Source organism: Notamacropus eugenii, chromosome 4, assembly GCF_028372415.1.
Source record: "Notamacropus eugenii isolate mMacEug1 chromosome 4, mMacEug1.pri_v2, whole genome shotgun sequence".
In the NCBI taxonomy this organism is placed as follows: domain Eukaryota; kingdom Metazoa; phylum Chordata; class Mammalia; order Diprotodontia; family Macropodidae; genus Notamacropus; species Notamacropus eugenii.
The window spans coordinates 433,899,352-433,919,394 of record NC_092875.1 but is presented as its reverse complement, the minus strand read 5'-3'; the positions used below and the strand labels follow the sequence as shown (position 1 = coordinate 433,919,394).

General features: G+C 34.7%; 1 protein-coding gene across 4 annotated transcripts in view; it reads left to right on the top strand.

Annotated features, from left to right (window-relative positions):
- Positions 1-20,043, top strand: part of WDR7 (WD repeat domain 7) — a 462,625-nt gene that overhangs the window by 29,378 nt on the left and 413,204 nt on the right. For all 4 annotated transcript variants that reach the window (XM_072605972.1, XM_072605969.1, XM_072605971.1 and 1 more), the window contains 9 exons: positions 3,251-3,357; positions 8,201-8,279; positions 9,807-9,981; positions 11,585-11,661; positions 12,489-12,608; positions 14,925-15,070; positions 15,535-15,637; positions 19,194-19,335; positions 19,448-19,696. In XM_072605972.1, coding sequence (XP_072462073.1) covers positions 3,251-3,357; positions 8,201-8,279; positions 9,807-9,981; positions 11,585-11,661; positions 12,489-12,608; positions 14,925-15,070; positions 15,535-15,637; positions 19,194-19,335; positions 19,448-19,696 — 1,198 coding nt within the window. The remainder of the gene's footprint in view (positions 1-3,250; positions 3,358-8,200; positions 8,280-9,806; positions 9,982-11,584; positions 11,662-12,488; positions 12,609-14,924; positions 15,071-15,534; positions 15,638-19,193; positions 19,336-19,447; positions 19,697-20,043) is intronic.

Below are 20,043 nucleotides of genomic sequence, written 5' to 3'. Positions count from 1 at the left end.
ATCTACCTGATAGGAAGATATTGAAAGAACTTTGTAAACCTTAAAGCAGTATGTAAAAGTGAGTTATTATACCCCCTACTTCTTGATTATTGTGACCTAGCTGTGTAATATTGCACAAGTCAATTCTCAGTTTAGATTTCAGTTTTTCAACTGTAAAATGAGGGGAGTTTAGTTTGTGATCTTTCAAGTCTCTTTTTTTTTGAATTGGCATTGTTATTTTAGAATATTTTATTTTTTCCCCAATTAATTTTTAAACATTTTAGAAAGCAGTTTTTAGTTCCAAATTCCATCCTTCTCTCCTGCTTCTACCCCCTCCCTGGGATGGTAAGCGATCTAATATTATTTATACATGTGCAATCATGCAAAACCTTCCACATTAAGTATTTTGTACAAGAAGACTCAAACTAAAAAAGAATTAGAGAAAGAAAGGGTGAAAAATACCATCCTTCATTCTGTATTCAGACAGTATCACTTCTGCCTCTGGAGGAGGACAGCATGCTTAATCCTGAATCCTTTGGGATTGTCTTGGGTCACTGCTTTGCTGAGAATAGCTAAGTCATTTACAATTCTTCACTGTATGATATTGTAGTTATTGTGTACAATGTTCTCCTGGTTCTGCTCACTTCATTTTGCATCAGTTCGTTGTCTTTCCAGGTTTTTTTGAAGTCATCCTGCTTGTCATTTCTTATAGCATAGTAATATTCCATCACAATCGTATATCACAGCTTGTTTAGCCGTTCTCCAATTGATGGGCATCCTTTCAATTTTCAGTTCTTAGACACCACAGAAAGAGCTGCTGTATTTTTGTACAAATGGGTCATTCTCCTCCCCCCTTTTTATTTGAATGTCTGGGATATAGACCTAGCAGTGGTATCGCTGGATCAAAGGGTATGCACAGTTTTATAGCCTTTTGGACATAGTTCAAAATTGCTCTCCAGAATGGTTGGATCAGTTCACAACTCCAGACCTTTCTTTATAATTATCTTGATGTCTGCCTTTTCCTTGATTCTATATTTTTATCCTTTTCTCCAAAACTTTAATGTGGAATTAACTTTTTCAGAATAACAGACAACCTTTATCTCTACAGTATGAGAGACTGCTTGATGTAGTGGATAGAATGAAAGCTTTGAGCCAAGATGTCCTGGGTTCACATGCTACCTCAGTTACATAATGGCAACATGACTTGAGGGCAAATCACTTAACTGCTTTACCTCCAGGCAACTTTCTCAGATTAAGTTGCTGAGAAGGTGCTACTGTTATCATCCTACAGGATGTTCACTCATTTAGACATTCCCTGTAACAATGAAATCACAATGCCCAGGTCCTACAAATATAGGTAGAAACTTATATAATGTTGAAATGACATTCTTACAAAATGAATGAGATCTTTAATGTAAAATTAAAAATATAGCTAGGACCTGAACCTATGATTTTACTGGTATAGGAAGCTTGGGGAATCACTCAATCAGTTAGTAAATGTTAAACACTGACCATGTGCTAGACAGGGTGCTGAGGATACAAATATGAAAAAAAGAAAGACAATCCCTGCCTTGCAGGAGCTTACAGTATACAAAAGAGAGGGACAGAGGGCGGCAGGGGAGGGGAGGTTGGAAAGGGAAAAGATATTTGCCATGGTTGTATGGTGCTGAAGTCAGAGAGATCTGAAAGCAGTGTAGACAGGTGCGAAATGAAGGAGAGAACTCCTGCCAATTCAGGTCAGCGCCTTCTCTACACCTTAGTCTTAGAGCACCTAAGTGGTTAGCCTATGGTCATGTGGCCAGTATCTCAAGTGGGACTTGATTTCAGGTCTTCCTGGCTCTAAGATTGGCTATCTTATCCATTGTACCATGCTGCCTATAAGATGAAAAACAAATGGGATATTATTTTGACTGGGTTGGGAACAATTATCATTTACATTTGACATTTAGAACAAGTAATAATTTTACAGCCTAAAAAAGAGTATGTTACCACTACTGTGGGAATCTTGAATTTTCCTGATAGTTTGGTATTGGTGAAGAGCTGTCATTTATTGGAGAGCCTCCTGTTACACTCACCTTTTGAATTCATTGAGTCTTAGAGGTAGAAGGCACCTTGAAGATTATGTATCTCTTCACCCCTTTGTTGTTGTTGTTGATGTTATTATTATTATTAGAAATATTATAGAGATGGATTGAGATGGTTTTTGAGAGCTGAGAGTATATTTTGCCTGTCTTTGTATCCTCACTGCTTAGAACAATGCCTGGCACACAGTAGGTGTTTGATAAATGATTGTGGCCTGAGACTAAGGCCCAGAGAGATGTACTGGCTTTCCCATTTGGATTGAACTATTTAATGGAGGAGCTAGGTCAAGGAACCTAGGTGTCTGGATTCCTACTCTAGTGCTTTTCTCACTATATTCTATGCTGACATCACTGGACATCATGCTATATTAAGTAGCAGAATGTGGTAAAAATTCCTTCTCTTTGACATAGATTTACTCTTGTTTGTACTGATACATGTTCTTCAGTATCCTCTGGTTTCTGAACTTAGCTCTGCTAATCAATCTAGCAAGATCTTTCATGTTTGTTCTTATAAGGCATATCCCTTAAGCTTTTAGCTAATACTTACCCCCCCCCCCCCATTTTTGTCACATATGGAACTGGAAGAGCTTGCGAGTGCATCAGAAATCTAGTCTAGTCAGGTCTTTGGCCTTCTTGAGTATGACTGAAGTTAATAGAGTAACATTACACCTATTATAAAACAATGCTTTATTTTTTTTTTCATGATAGGGAGTTGTTGTCATGATGGCCGTGAACAGCCATACCTTTGTGGAATAAGCATAGGTCATTTTGAACACTCATGTCACGTAAAGTTTCTACTTAACCGTCAAATTCAGATTGGTGGATGGGCGTATGTTTTTACGAAGTTAATAACTGCAATATTATCTTGATATTTTTCTTTATACTTTTTTGAATGTTAATACTATACATTCTTCCTTTTCTACTCTTTTTTTCTGTAGAAGTGAATGAAACTGAGAAAAATGATTTAAGATCATGAAGCTGACTTGAGAGGGCCCTGGTCAGCGTCTCTTTGGCTTTGATATTCCTCTATTTAGTCACGTAGATTTTATAAACATTATAAGTCAGCCTTAACCATAATTTTAACCACATCTGTTGATGCATTCATAGCTTAGAAATTTTAAACATTTTTAAGGGATTGTCCCCTCTACGTTTCTTCATATACAAATGTTTTAATCTTTTTTTAACTCTAGATTAATCCTCGGGCTCTCTTGTTTGGCCATACAGCTTCAATTACTTGTTTGTCCAAAGCTTGTGCTTCTAATGACCGGCAGTATGTAGTGAGTGCATCTGAAAGTGGGTAAGTATTCTTTTACTCAGTTTCTTACAACTGTGATTGAACAGAGTACCAATACCTTAGTAAGGCTTATCTTTTTCTTGATTTTATATAATCAGCCCAATGCAAAGAAAATATGAATTGTAGGCTCTAAGTTACAAAGGAATTACTTTAGCAATAGTTATGTCTATAGTTACTTTTCTATTTTGCCTCTCCTGTGAGAAACTTTGGGCACTAAAGCCTATAAAATGATTAATTTTCATAACACTTTTCTGAGTTAGGAGACGAGCTTCGAATCAGTCTTAATTGTCCTTAACTAGCATAAGTGCATTGACTAATTCCATTCATGCCTCATGCTATGTTGTTATGCCAACCCAGTGTGGGAACTTATACCCCAAAAAAGAGGGCAGAGGCTGGCTAGTGATTCCACCATTAATTCACATAATTTCTTAACTACTTTTTATAGTTTAGGAAATTGCGTTGACTTAAGTCCTCAAATATTAGTAGCAAATATCTCGACAGCTTTGAATTTGTAGATTGTAACACCTTATTGATCCATAAAGAAAAAAAATAAGACATCACTTTTCTTTCAGTTGAAGGCATCATCTAATCTATTAGAACATGGTGTTTTAGAAATTGTGCATTTTGTATAAAATTAAATGTAACACATACCTGCATTATGGCATAGGAATGTACACTCGACCTGTATTTTTCATTGGTATAGGGAGTTCTTGGTGAGTAACTTCTACCAGTGTAAGTTGGCACCTTTCTTGCAGTATAGAATCTTAGTGTTATCTAGAGCAGTGGTTTCAAACTCAAATCAAAACAGGGCCAATAAAAAGTATATAAGTATCTCTGTGGTCCTCAGATTGACTTAGAAAGCCATACATGATTATATATGTTTGATACTTCTGGTCTAAAGCATTGAGAGACTAAATGACTTGCCCAGAGTTTACACAACCAGTATGTGTCAAAGATGGGACTTGAGCCTAGTTCTGTCTGGTTGTGAAGCCAGATCAGTCTCCATGATGCCTCTCTTGGACACCGGGGACCCTGAACTAACCTTAGACCATATACAGCCCACATGTGGCCCCTAGGTCCTCACATGCAGTCCTTTGACTTTGGATTCAGTCAAAGAGCCTCATGTGAGGACCTAGAGGGCCTCACGTAGCCTTGAAGCTTCAAGTTCCTCATCCCTGCCCTATAGTGTGGGGAAACCCAGAGGTTCAGTCAGAGCTTATTGGGTGAGTACCTGACTGTCTGAGAATAACACTGGGATCTTTGTGGTGTCCAAGAGAGTGTCACAAAACTTCCCTGGTGCCCAGGGATAGATCCTGCAAGCAGGATGTTTTCACAAAGTGAGAAAGGAGAAGAGATCTGCAGGATGAGAAAGATGACTCAATAATATTCTCTTGGTGGGACCCTCGAGCAATAATTTATGCCAGCTTTGAGATGATGACAGTGAGACCCAGGGTTCTCAATTCTGGTTCCCCTCTGCACAATAACTCATATTGTTTAGAAGCCAGCCAGTCACTTTCCCATTTTATGCCTCAACCTTTCCACTTGGGAATGGGAAAGAATATTTTTCGTCCCCTTCCTGTCTCTTAAGGTTACAGCTTTGAAAGAAGATTGAAGCTTTGTCTATGTAACATTTTAAAAACAGCAATAACCCTGCATTATAGTATGCTTTAATGATATTTTAAAGTCATTTAAAACTTTTTAGAAACTTAAGAATGAACATCAGTATATCTAATTTAACTTGCGTAATAAATACATATTTTTAAATTCATTATAACTCCTACTTCAGTCTCCTTCAGTGTCCTTTGTCTATTCATTCTCATTGAATTTTCATCTAAGGTAGTTATTGGGTAGATTCTACTCTATTTCTGTTCTTTAAAAAATTTAATTATTCACGATAGCATTTGCCATTTTCTTTGTATTGCTTATACCTGTCAGTTTTAATTTCATTCTAATAATGGACTACATGGCCTTTCCAGTCATGGTCCACTGTTCTCCTATTGTTGATTATTCAATTTTTTTTAGTTAAAAATATTGTTTCAAAACTACTTGAATAAATAGCTCTTTTTGGGGGGCGGTGTTTGAGGACAGTTTGTTTATATTCCAGACAATGGATTTCAGGGTTAAAAAGTGTGACTTTTGGACTTTTCTGCTTCTGGATTATTCTCCAAAAAACTTTGTTTTGAATTATTGTTGTCAATTGGCTAAAATGAAGTGGTATCTCAAAATTACTTAAATTTTATTTCTAATTTTAGTTAAAATTGAACATTTTTTCAATTTTATGGATCCTTTTGGAGCATTTTATGAATCCTTTTCTGGAAATATTCTGTTCATATTCTTATACTTTTTAATTATTGTGGATTTCAAGTTAGCCTTTGTGAATTTTCAGTAGTTTTATATTTTAAATGTCGTTATTTGTCATATTCATAATTTTTAAAATTTTAATTTGTTAGTTTTGTCTTTTAATTTTGTACATATTGTAATATAGAATTTTATTTTGATAGATTCATACACATCTATATTGTCCAAATAATTCATTCTAATGATTGAGTGGGAGGAAAAAGCTTTCCCTCCACAACTGGCAGAAATATGTTATTCCATTTTGCTTTCTCTTTACATAATTTAAAAAAAGTGTTTATCATCCACTTGGAACTCACTGAAGGGTATATATGTAGGTGTATGGCAATAAATTTGTTGTCATACGTACGTTTAATAAATAATGTTCCTTAGTTTTTCTTTATTGAAAAAAATATTATTTTGGGGGGGGGCAATTTAGACTGTGTATTGATGAAGCCATACTTTTTATGTTTATGTAACACATCATGGTTGAAATTTTATTAAATGTAGCTCTTTCTTTTTTTCTCACTCTATCTCTCTTGTTTGTCCCAAAGATCTGAGGATACTTTGTGTTGTTTAAAGTCTAGGAGTACAGGATCTCCTTCACACTATTTTTGCCAGTATGAACTTTGATTTTTTTTTTTGAGACAAATACTTTACTTTAAAAAAGTTTTTGATGATATCTTTTATTTTTACATTTCCAGACCTACTGTGTACCCCTGCTTTCTAGTGGAATCTCCCTTGTAACAGAAAAGCAGTTAGCAAAACCAGATGAGTGACTGTTTCTGACACTGTATGCAACACTCCTATGATATTTTTTCCAGTAACTTTTCCGTACAAGTTTCATAGAGTCCTGTAAAGAAACCCTTTGATTTTTGATCAAGATTGCATTAAATATGCATTAATTTGAGAGTATTGTCATTTTTATTATAATTTCTCCATAACTATTGAATATCTCTTATTATTTAGGTCTTTTTATATTTGTCATCATAATTTTTTGGTTGTCCTTAAATATAGCTTCTCTGTATTTTTAGGTAGATTAATTTTGTAAATTTGTTATTTTTTTTGTAAATGGAGTTTCTCTTATGATTTATTGATTTATTGATTGATAGTAAATAGGTTCATAGATTTTTTTTTGGTTAATCTTGTATTCCAGGAGATTGAGCTCATTTGTCTCTTAAATTTTTTTGTTGAGACATTTTGTATTTTTTAGAAGAACTTGTGTCATTTGAAATTAATTTTTCTCTGAGCTTTTCATTTCCAATGCTGAGCCCTTTAATACATTTTTATTGTCGTAACAATTTTGGAATTTACAGTACTAAGTCAAGTAAGAGAAGTATAAGTGGATATCATTGTTTTGTACCTGCTCTTAGTTTAGTGAGAATGCTTTTAATATTACTCCATTGCATAATGTTTTTGCTTTTTATTCTTTCTTAAAAATCATCGGTGAAAGTGGGATTTTATCAAATGTTCCCTTCCCCCCATCTGTTGGAATATGTGTTGTTTTCTTGTTTGCTGCTTATTTTATTATGTTAATAGCTTTTTAAATTGAAAAATTTAACCAGTCTTTTATGCCAAGTATAAATCCTACTTTATCATGAAGAATATTAAAAAAAATATTCTAAATATTTTAGCATTTTTCGCCATTCATTAGGGAAGTTGTTCTCTAATTTTCACTTTTAATGTAATCTTTACCAAGTATAAAGGTCAACAATGTATATTTCACTCAAAAAAGACATTGGTTTGTGTTAATAAGTTTTTCACAAGGTAAATTTGTATTTCTTTCTGTAAGTATTTTCAGAATCATGCATTTTCCAGCTTCTACCTTGTCTTGTTTTCATTTAAGATACCATCTTTTTGGAAGGTATTTATTCTAAAGAAATAGAGCTGCAAATAGAATTAGAAGTGAAATATTGTATTTAATTTCTAACAGGCCTATAGAATGCATTTCAGTTGACTGTTCATGGCTGTATTTTTTTTCAGTGTTCATAGTTTTGAAGCTATGCTTATGCATAAATTCTATATACATATATTCAGTATATGAGTATTGTATGAGGCTTGATTGTTACTGTTACATAGCAAAGTTATTATGGTTCAGTTAAATTCTAAAATTTCTGTTATATAGATTTGAGGCAATAAATATATACAATATAAACAAATATAAAAATAGCTAGTTTCTTTGATGGAATTTGTTAGGTTTAAGGGCTTTAATATTTATACCACTGGGACAAAGTTGAATAACCCTCAGTTCCTTTAAACATATAATTAATTTTTCTTGTTTTTCATTTTTAATTAGAAATAGTTTAGGCTCATAGAAAGTCATAAAAAACTCGACAAAAGATGAATCTGGAAAAAAATAAATGTATAGTAGAATACAAAACCTTCGGATAGATGGACTAAAATATCAGAGGGAACATTTTTGTTCAGATGGTTTTGTTGAGTTCACTAGTGAAATACTTGGCCACGATGGATCTTTTTATTTTTTATTTATTTTGTGTTTTGTGTTTTACAGAGAAATGTGCCTTTGGGATGTAAGTGATGGCAGATGTATTGAGTTTACGAAATTAGCTTGCACACATACTGGCATACAGGTTAGTATTTTAATTCTTTAATTTGTCAGGTTGCAAGCACAGGTGTGCTAAAGTGGTTTTAAGTGCTGTTGCCTCCTTAAAAGGCTTCCCTAAAACTCCCAAACTTAAAAGTCATCTCTGATTCCTCTCTTCCTCAGCTTCCAGGGTACTTTTTACCTCTCTTAAGCTCCTGTGATCTATTTTGCTTTACATAATTTTTGTTCACATCATATCTCCCTATTTTGTAAGCTACTGAGAGGTAGAGATATGTTATTATGACATCTGTCCTTTCTTCATTTATGCAATTCTTTGCCTATGATACATGCTTAATTAGTAGTTGTTTAATGAGTAGATGAATGAATGAAAAAAGTCTGAGTGAGGTTCCTTTTATTATTTCCTGTTCTGGGTCAAATTGTTCATCAGCTTTCTGACTGTGTGTGCTGTACTAATATATAGGGCAATTACAAAGATTATAGAAGGTTAGGATACTGACTAATAAGAGGCATTGAGATGTGGAAAGATGTTATGTTTTAAAAGTAGACACTTTTCAAAGGGCACGTCTTGGAGTCAGAAAGACCCCAGGTTCACATCTTGTCTCTGCAACATACCGGCTGTGTGGTGTTTGGCAAGTTATTTAAATTTCCCACCTGATTTCCTCCCCAAAATACTAAGAAAAGGAAAAATTTGAAGTTCAGGGACCAGAGTTTTGATGTGTAGGAGTTTTGATTGCAGTATAACTCCTTCTGAATGGGCCTCTGTCCTTTAAAAAGTTTTTTTCATCCATGTCCCACCAATATTTGATGGAGGAGTAGATATGCACTTAAGACTATAGGCCATAATTTCCTTTCACTTAGAAAATGAACATTACTATTAATAATCCAAATACTGCCCTCTTTAAATTTTTTTCTAACATTTGAGGGAGATGAACATTTTTACCCAGTTTCAACTTTGTTCAGTGTGTGTGTGTGTGTGTGTGTGTGTGTAAAAGCTTAAGACATTTCTTCATTATTTAGTATAATAGAATCTTAGATTATTACACGTAGCATATATTTGTATGTCTGAGAACATTTGTCTTTGTTGTATTGTATTTTTAATGTCATTTAAATATTCTGATGCTGAACATTGAAGGAAGCATAAAATTTAATAGACACCTTGATTCAACACTGTGGCCTATATTTGTGGGCACAAATTATGAATCTCTAGCACTGAACAATAAGAATTTCTTTTTAGAGAGACATGGCATAGTGGAAAGAGCACTCTGGAGCCAGAGGACCTGAGTTCAAATCCTGCCTCCAACATAACCTTATAATGGTGGGCAAATCACTTAGTCTCCCTAGGCCTCAGTTTCCTCATCTGTTAAATTAAAGGATTGAATTAGCCAGCTTCCAAGCTCCCTTCTAGCATGACTCAATAATAACCCATATTTAAAAACTTTCAGGGACCAGTTGGATTTTTGCTGAGAGATCATATAGCTAAGCATTTGATAAATTTAAACACTAAGTGAAGAGCAAATTTGTCACAGATAATGTTCTTTTAATATAAAATTAGTTCTACCAGTTCTCTGTTGGGAATCAACGTGAAGGGAGACTGCTGTGCCATGGACATTACCCTGAAATTCTGGTTGTGGATGCCACCAGCCTTGAGGTTCTTTACTCCTTGGTGTCAAAGATATCTCCTGACTGGATTAGCTCTATGAGTATTATTCGATCCCACCGAACACAAGGTCAGTGTACTTTAAAAGAATTTTTTTAAAAAAGGAAATTGAAAAAATTACTCATTTCAGCAAATTTCATTGAAGAGAGTGGTACTTTCTTTTACTTTTTTACATTTATAACCATTTCCATAATTTTCTTGTATTTAGAAACTAAATATTACTCCCAATAATCCCTTTCAGTTTGCTAATTAACTCATATATTGAATCATGTCCTATGGAAGATGATTGTTAATTGTCCATGTACTGATTCTTCCTCTTTGGCTTTCCAAGGTGAGGGGAAGAATCCTTCTCCCATTCCCCTTGGAATCTGGGAGGAATGACAGTATTTATCATTGGTCTATTTGTATTTTTTTGTAGTCTGGTTTGGAGGTTTTAAAGTAAGGTAGATTTAGTGTAATGTTGAGTTGTTAGCAACAAAATTATAAGGAAAAGGTGTGCTCTCATTGTTTAAGCTGGTACAACATTCATAGCAAGATTTAACTCTTATTTTCAGAGCAAACTTATTGCTGTTCACAGCCAGGAAAAGAAACAGAAATATCTAGGGGGAACACTCAGTGATTAGATATGCATGGTAACGTGCAGTAATAATCCTTCCTGAGAATCTTCCCCACAAGCTTTTTTCTTATTCTCTCCCTGAGTGCTACATGTCTTGTTTCTTTGTGGCGCCTGTGGCCTCACGAATGGCTATTGACTTTGTAGAGACTCACCACCAAGGCAGCCATAATGTGATGAGCTTCTGTCCGTGGCAGTTCTTGAAGAGCGTGTGTTTGCCTGCCTTATCACTCCAAAGTCCCATTATTATTGTTTTTATTGTTCTCGTCCTCTAGAGAGAGAATCTGTATTAGCCAAGTCAGATCCTGGAGTGCTGAAAACAGCTGCCCTGTAAAGGCCCGGTTCCCATGAGTTGCTTTTGTGTTTTCTGACTTTGGCTCTGGCTCAGCTCATCTGTTTAAAGTGAGCTGCTCATACAGCTCCATCATATAGTTTTGATAATGTATTTTCCTTTTGGCTTAACCATCCACATAGGAGAGAGAGGCAGTCATGGCAGTATATATAGAGAGTTGGTCTCAAAGCCAAGAAGACCAGGGTTCAAATCCCACCTTTGAATCACTTTGCCTCCCAGTGCTCTAAGTAATGCTCCAAAGCTCTTAAGTTGTAGAGAGAGTGACGACCTCCACTGATAAAAGCATTTTGCCTGTCCAGGGGTTCACTGTACCAGGGACGTTACCAGTCCAGGCCCTTTTACACTCACAAGATAATCTCTTTTGCATTGTTATTTATCAAGCTGAGAAGATTTGTAGTTCTTTGGGGTGTTCTGTAGTTTGTACAGTGTCGTGCGTGAATTGAAGCATTTGGAGAACATCATAAACAGGGTCTTTTGTTTGAACTTTGTGTAGAACGTTATTCTTAACACTGACAATGACCTTAGTTAGCATATATCTGTTAGGTTGAGAATATCACTGGAAGAACAGTTCATTTCCCTTGGTTGTATGGAAGCTCAGTGGCCAGTAGACAAAAAGCAGTTCCTTAAACATTATGACTCTATTATGACTAAAAAATGTTGATGTTGGAGAAAATGTGCTATATTTGTACCCTTTTATTTCCTGTTTAGAGGATACTGTTGTAGCAGTTTCAGTAACAGGAATCTTGAAGGTTTGGATTGTTGCATCTGAAGTTAGTGGTGCCCAGGTAAGATTGGTGAGCAATCCCTCCAGTTTTCTCATTATTGCTGCTTCTTACTGCATTCAGTTCTTTGTAGTAATATTTTGGGCCTCTATTTTTAGTGTTTATTATGGTTGGTTGTCTACCTAATTTTCTATAATCTTTTGACTACTTTAAAATGAATGATACCCTAATAATTATATAAGTAAATTTAAAAATTTTTTTAAGAAATGCTCAGCTTTCTTGGAATAAGAGGTAGAGAAGTGCATTGTAAGAGGGAATAGTTGGTTTTTACTTCTGTGTAAACTTCTAAGTTAGTTTCTAAGATGGTTATGTACTTGAGGGAAGAAAAAAACAGAAACTAAACGCTGATATTTCTAGTCATTTGCCTCAGTGTATTTGCATTCTATTAGTGGGCAGTACAAATCTGTGCACTGCCAACACACACTTGTCCTAGCCTTTCTAGTCCAAGAATTTGACTTAATTAAAAAGAAAACAAAGATAACACCAAACTGCATGAGTTATCAGGTGTTTCCGAGGTTTCATAATAGCTTGGGAAGAATTATAATTCACTCGTTTTTTATGTGTCCTTAGTATCTATGATGTCTGTTGCATAGTAGGCGGTTAATAAATTTGATTCTACCTTTCTTCCTCCCTAGTATGACCTTGTTACCTTGTTTCAATTCTCTCACTTGTGAATATCTTTAACATTTGTGACTGTGCTACTTTGGAATGCAGTTTTTGTTCTTTCTTTGCTACTGAGTTGCTGAACATAGCAAATTCCATTTTCACTTCATTTTATTTGGTTGTGTGATTGTTTTCATGGGTAACCAAGTTATTTTTATATCTTTCAGGATACTGAGCCAATATTTGAAGAAGAATCCAAACCAATTTATTGTCAGAATTGCCAAAGCATTTCTTTCTGTGCATTCACCCAAAGGTCACTTTTGGTTGTGTGTTCCAAATATTGGAGGGTAAGGTTACCAGTTAAGTAAAAAAGCTGGTTTTTCCTATTTTATCATGTAGATTTTGTTAGACATTTAGTGCTGAACTTAAGGAATAACTCTGAGAAAGACTATTTTAATCTTTTAGTTCTCATGTCTGAATTTATGTTCCTTGATTTTTGTAGCAAATCTTCCCCTTTGGAGGGAATATTTGGAATGGTACTCTGTGGAGCTCTCTATTCTTTTTAGGGCAAATTCAGCAAAGATTGAATGTGTTTGCTATGCAAGGAGCTCATATCTTAATGAGGAGAGGGAGAATACAAAAAGGTATACAAATAATTGTAATCCTGCTTAGAGTAGAAGTGAATAGGAGATATCAAATAGAGTGACATGAATCATTTGAGGTGGATGAGGGATCGCTTCTGGATATGGGAATACAGAAGGCCTCATTGAGGAACTGACACTTGAACTAGGCCTTGGAGGTAGGGGAGGATTTCCATAGGCAAAAATAAGTACGGTAGTATGGGGTCATTTCCAGGCATGGAGGAAGACATTTATGGAGTTGAAAAATAGCTTTTTGAGACCACAAAAATGAAGGGAAACTGAACTAAGATTGGATGGGAAGCCCAAATATGCTACCTTTTGCCTGAACTAATCTACTATGCTTGATCTCCTGAGGCTAGTACATCAAAGCAGGGAGAATTAGGATTGTTTAGCTGATGCTGTGGGCATGTCTATTTCTTTTGTATAGTAGGAACAGAATGGAGGAGCTGAATATCTTTGGAAGGAAGGAGGCAAATAAAAAGCCAAATGATACTTTATTTGTGGTAGAGATGTATGATGTCCAGGTCTTTTATTTCTTGCTGTCTTTTCCTTTGTATGTCTTATATTTTCCTGAGTTTTATTTGTCCCTGAGGAATTTTGGGTTTGAGGCCACCTTCTGAGCCCTTGTCTATTTTCACGTGTGTTTATTAAAATGTTGTAACCTTTGATAATGTAATTTGGCTGGAAAATAGTGTAAAGGAGAGCTTTATGAAATAAGTTTGGAAAGAAGAGTTGCAGCCACTTTGTAGCTTGAAGCCTTTAATCATTTGTCTTCAGATGAATTCTGGAATTCCAGAATTTGAGAAGGAATGGATCTCAATGGCCATTTTCGGACCTAAAAGAGAATCAGTTCTCCTCCACAATGTGCCCAGGAAGTGGTCATTGAATCTCTGCACAAAGACCTTCAGTAAATGGGGGAACCCACTACTTGCTGAAGCAGCTCATTCTACCTTGGGATAACTCTAAATCTTAAGTGGTTTTTCCCTCTGATATCAAGCCTAAAAATCCTTCTTTGCAGCTTCCATGCCTTATTCCTTATTTTGTCTCTGGACAAATATAATAAGTTCAGTCTCTCTTGAAAACGATAACCTTTCCAGCACTTGCAGACAGTCATCATGTACTTCCTGACTCTTCTCTTCAGGGTAAACATACTTCATTCCTTCATTGATATTCATATGGTATGGACCTGATATCTTTCACCATTAGATATTCTTTAACATATCAGTGTTCTTTCTAAAATGCTTTACCCCAGAACCTAACAAAAAACTCCAGAAGTGGTCTGACTTGGGCGGAATACAGCACCTTTTTATTTGGACACTATACTTAATGCAGTTTGAAATCTTAGTATTTTTTTTTTTTTTGGCTCCCTTATCATACTTTTGACTTGTGTCCAGTGTCCATTAATAGCCTCAGCTTTTTACGAGATAACTTACTGCCTAGCTGTGTTTTGCTTGTACTTATGAAGTTGATTTCTTGAACATAAATCTAAGACTTTACATTTATCCCTATTAAATTTCATTTTATTAGCTTCAACTGTACAATTATATCTAACTGCATATTAACTGCAGTTGTAATATAAACAAATCATTGAGTGATGCAAGCTGGAGGTTTCCAGCCTTTTCAGATTTCATTAAGGAAAATCGTACCTCTGTCCTGGATAGATTCATCTGTTTGTTGATTCAGAGGCCACATACACTTTGGGCAGTACCTCTCATGTTTCCAGATGAACAAACTCTGTATTACTTTAGGAGCTTTAGTTTTCTTCAGCTGAACCCTGATCTTTGTCTGGGATGAGACAAACTTAAAGTCCTGTTAATGAGCCCTCTTGATTCATGTTTCTGCCTCTTCTTATTCAATTATTGTTGCCACTAATTATTGCTGAAGACACCTGAACTTTCTCTCATCTACTTTTGGCTCACTTTGAGGGGCTTTGCTTCTAGAGGATTTAACTGAGATGTCACTGTTTTTACTTAAATTGTAACATGAATTTAGAATTTTGAGTTTGTCTCTGGTTTTACGTAGGTGTTTGATGCTGGAGATTATTCCTTGTTATGTTCTGGCCCCAGTGAAAATGGACAAACATGGACAGGAGGTGACTTCATATCAGCAGATAAAGTTATTATATGGACAGAAAATGGACAAAGTTATATTTACAAACTACCTGCCAGGTACTCAATAAATAATAAGTTACAATATAAGAAAAAGTTTAGGCATTAGAATCGCCATGAATTGTAGATGAAGACTGAATTCTTTGTCTCAAATTTCAAGAAATTTACTGACATGCAATGAAAAATTAAAGCAGTATATGATTAAAATATTGTAAAATATGTGATTAAAATTATGGTATAAGTTTAAAGCATAATTTTGAAGATTAAAATATGAAGTTTCAATTTAACTCACAATTAGAAATATCAAAAGGGACATTAAAATTTTTTTTGTTGAAGTAGGATACATTAAATTACATTTCATATTTTATATTATAATTAAACAGTGTAATACTTTCACATTTACAATGAAGTTATGAACATATGAATTTTAGTAGTGGAAAAAAGCCTTGTAGTATAGAGTTATGTGATAGAAATGTTTTAAAGTATGAATTTTCATTGAAAATAATAATTTCTCTGTTTCTCAGTTGCCTGCCTGCTAGTGATTCATTTCGCAGTGATGTTGGAAAGGCTGTTGAAAATTTAATTCCTCCTGTACAGTATGGTCTCTTGGATAGAGAAGATAAAGAGGTGAGATGCAGTCTGAGCATTGTGGCCATACACAAATTAACTGAAGTAGTTGTAATAAACAGATTGTACGTACATACATATACACACATACACGTACATACTGTGTGTGTGCATGCATGTATGTATAGTTTATATTCCTTATTAGCTTTTTTTGATTGACTAATTGGCCTCTTGCTGTTCTTTGAGCATGGTACTCCAGCTTCTTATTCTGTGCCTTTTCACTGGCTGTCTGTCTTTCATACCTTCTCTCATCACCTTCACTTTCTGGCTTCCTTTAAGACTAGCTCAATTTTCACCTTCTATAGGAAGCCTTCCTGAGTTTGTCTCCACCTCCCCAACCCCCCGTACCTTCCTGCTTAGGTTGCTTTCCATTTGCACAACTTATATCCATCATGTATAATTTTTTACATGTCCTTCTGTTAGAATGTAACTCTTTTGAGAACTGGGACCCTGTATTTGTCTTTTAGTATATCCCCAGCACTTTGCACAATGCCTGGCACATTGTAAATGCTTACTGATTGATGAAACAAACACTCAATATGTTATATATGTTTATCAGTTGTTGGACTCTCTAACGAAAGTATGGGTGCCTTTAAAGCTGTAAAACAGGACTCCACTGGGTCAGCTCTTTGGAGGAACTCCCCTACCCCCTGTGTTCTCTCTGACCTCCATTTTACTTGAAGACAAATCCTTTGTGTCCTTTGCCTTAAATCTTTGGCATTACTCCACGGAAAACTTTCCCTAGTTTGTTACTCTGGCGTTCTTCTGCCAGTTCAGTTATCCTGCCTGATCATGTGACCTGTGACTGCTAAAGTTATGAACAGGTAAAATATACCTTGGACATATAATATGTTGAATGAAACATTGATTCAGGTAGCATTGTGATACTCATGGAAGTAAATATTTTACTGAGTGTTCAGTCATGTGGATAGAGTTTTAAAGTAAAGGAAACAGACTGAGTAAGCAGGTCCAAGAAGCATAGACTTAGACAAAGAGGAGGCAGAATGCCTATGTTTTCATGTTTGGCGCTCCTTTCATCCTTCTGAAAATCACCGTCTTCATCATATCACAGTCTCTGGTAATAATCTTCTCCTGGACGCCCGCCTGGCCACTGTGTGATATCCTTTCTGAAAGTTTGCTCTCATTTCCCGTTCTGGCCAATTTGCTTTGAGAAAGATCCAATTTTTTTCTCATTTATTCAGCTTCTTTCTAACTATGTCTGCTGGGTTTTACACCATTTTAAATATTCCTATTTAGGCTTCTCCATGTCCCATAGGCTCTAAAGTTGCATAGTCTCTTTGAATTCATGGTAATGTGTACAATAGTACACATCATTTTCCAAAGACTTTTAGGGAATTATGGATTTTGCTTATACATTCATACTAATTTTGGATGAAATTAATACTGAAACTAATTTACATTCATTTAGCATGGAATTTTAGAAATAGTAAAAAATTTAGTAGGGTGATCCTATTTAATATAATGGTTTATCATTTAAAAGAATCCTCTCAGCTTTTGATGACTATATCTTAAAAACATGAATAAAAATAATTTTTCATTGAAAACCATTCATTATAATCAAAATTTATCTAATATTAAGTTCTAAGACTGTACTCTTTAAGCTAAATGATACAATTTAAAAAATTGTAAGAATGCTAATTGTCTAATTTTCTACCAATTTTTTTTCTGAAAATTCCATCCTGTATTGTTCATTGTGGTGGTGAGGCAGAAAATATTTGTCATAAGTACTTTGATTAGCTATAAGTAATCAAGATCCTCTGTAATAAATTGGTCTTAATATATTTAGCCAACTTAATTTGCCACCTTTATCTCCAGTTAAATTAGAAGACTATTATCTGTGTGACAGAATGATCGCCCTGGGTATCTTTAAATGGCCAACTGCTTTTCCACAGCCCACCAGGCATGTTAAATTCATTTAGGCCCAATTTTTAAAGCACTTATTGGCATAAAATGAGTTGCTTTTATAATGAAATAAACTATGCTTTTGACTTTGTTGAATGACTTTTTGGTGTAAGAAGTTATGGCTGTCTTAATTACATTTCTGTAAAATGGTGAAGCATTAAGGACTTTTAGATTTCAAGTAACAAAACTCAATTGATTCAGTTTATTTTGCTTGAGATTAGGAAACAATTACTATCAACTTCACTTAATCATGTTTTCATATCAGTTTTAATAACTTTTTGTTGAAACAGTTTTTTTTGGTTGTTGTTTATGATTACTGAATTATAAAGTCCAGGAGGAAAGGGAATTTACTTATTCAGTCTTCATGTTTCCCTCAGTGCTTTTCACAAAAATTTGTTCATAGTATGTGTTTGACAAATACCACATTTAATTAAGAAATGATGTGCTTGACTTCTCAAAGATTTTGTGAACTACTGTCTCATTTTCTAGTAGAAGCCTAGCCTTATTCATTTTTTTCTGATGAGATTAAAAAAAACCATTGTCCATCATAATAGCCAATGAGTTTGTTGTTAATCGTTCATTTTACAAGTGTTAGTCCAAGTTCAGTATTTCATGTGTATTATATGCACATAATAGGTTATATTTAATATGACAAAATTTTTACAATGACATAGAATCTGTGTCTATGAAAATCTAATTGTGACACTATTATTGATATAACTTCATTTGGAGTGTGGAAGTAATGTCTTTTTGAAATTGCTGTTTGAGTTCAAATTGTGTCTAGTCACTAAGCAAGTGAATTAATAAGCCTTCTAGTACACAGTTTTCTTACCTCTATGATTAGGGGGTTGTACCAAATCTCTTGCAAGAGAAAGCATAGTGTAGTGGAGAGAGAGCTGGCCTTGGAAGACCTTGGTTCAAATCCTGCCCCTGATGCATGGTGGCTTTGTGCTTCTGGGCAAGGTATTTAACCCTTCAGTTCTTCAGGTAACCCTTGTAAATTTCAGTTTAAAGTGCTAAGTTGCTTTGATAGAAGGAATTGCTCATCTGGGAATTCTTTACATCAATGAAATCATGGGTCCCATCTTAAAATTTTATGATTACATCACAGTGGTTATTTAAAAATGGAGAATTTTTTTAAATTAATATAATCTTGAGTCAAGAGCCCATTTGAAAAATCAGTATACATGATTTAATTATAGTAAGTAAGTTTCAACTAATAGCTGTCAGGATCATTCTTTAATGAATATTTGCAAAACACTTCACCTCAGAAATTTTTGATTCATGGAAAGTTAATTTCATGCTTAATTTAAATATTCTTACATAATTTTAGATATTATTATGGTAGAGCCATCTTAATAATGCCTTTTTGGTATTTTTCACCACCTTTCTTAAAGGTTTTTTGTGAAGACATTGCTTTTCAAACCTTTAAAATTATATGTAAATGTCATTTAAAAAACTTAGAGCGATATAAATACATATATATAAATGTATAATGTATTTTGTTTTCCTAGCTCAAAAGAAAAATAATTAATATCTGCATCTGAAGCATATGTTGCTGATGTTTGTGTTCTTATTACACATTAAATATAACTGAAAAATCTGAATGGATATGTATTTTTTTTTTCCTCAGTTGTTTATCTGCCCTCCTGTTACTCGATTCTTTTATGGACGTAGGGATTCCTTCCATAAACTACTTATTCAGGGAGACTCTTCAGGAAGATTGTGTATTTGGAATGTACCAGACACACTTGAAACACAGGAAGCTGCAGAAGGTAGTGGCAGTTCAACTAATGAGAAATACAAATAAGTATTTTTTGATGTATTTTTATATGTTCAAATACTATCTTTTTCCTTTTTTATTATTTTTAAACAAAACACTTGTAGGATTGGAAATGACAACTTCAATTTGTTTGCAAGAGGCCTTTGGTAAACTTACTCCTTGTCCTGCTGGAATTATAGATCAACTAAGTGTGGTTCCTAATAGCAGTGAACCTTTGAAAGTTACAGCAAGTGTGTACATTCCATCCCATGGACGACTAGTTTGTGGCCGTGAAGATGGAAGCATAATTATTGTGCCGGCAACACAAACTGCTATAGTCCAGCTACTACAGGGGGAACACATGCTCCGGAGAGGTACTGAAATAAAATTTTACAACCTTATATTTTGAGAAGAATTATTAGAGATACGTCTTTAAAAAACAAGCATATGTTGACATAGTGTAAAGCTTTTTGTCCTGGTGATATTTATAAAATGTTAAATGTCTGACTTGCCTTTGTTGTCTCATGCTTGGAACATTGTAATAGCCTTCTGGTTGGTCTCTCTCATTTTTCTCCCCAGTGCAGTCTAGCTTCCACTCCTCCGTCAAACTGATCTTCTTAAAGCCCAGGTCTGACCATTTGAACTATCGTTTAATAAACTCCAGTAACTCCCTGTTATCTGCAGGATCAAACGTAAAATCCTTAGTTTGGCTTTTAAAACT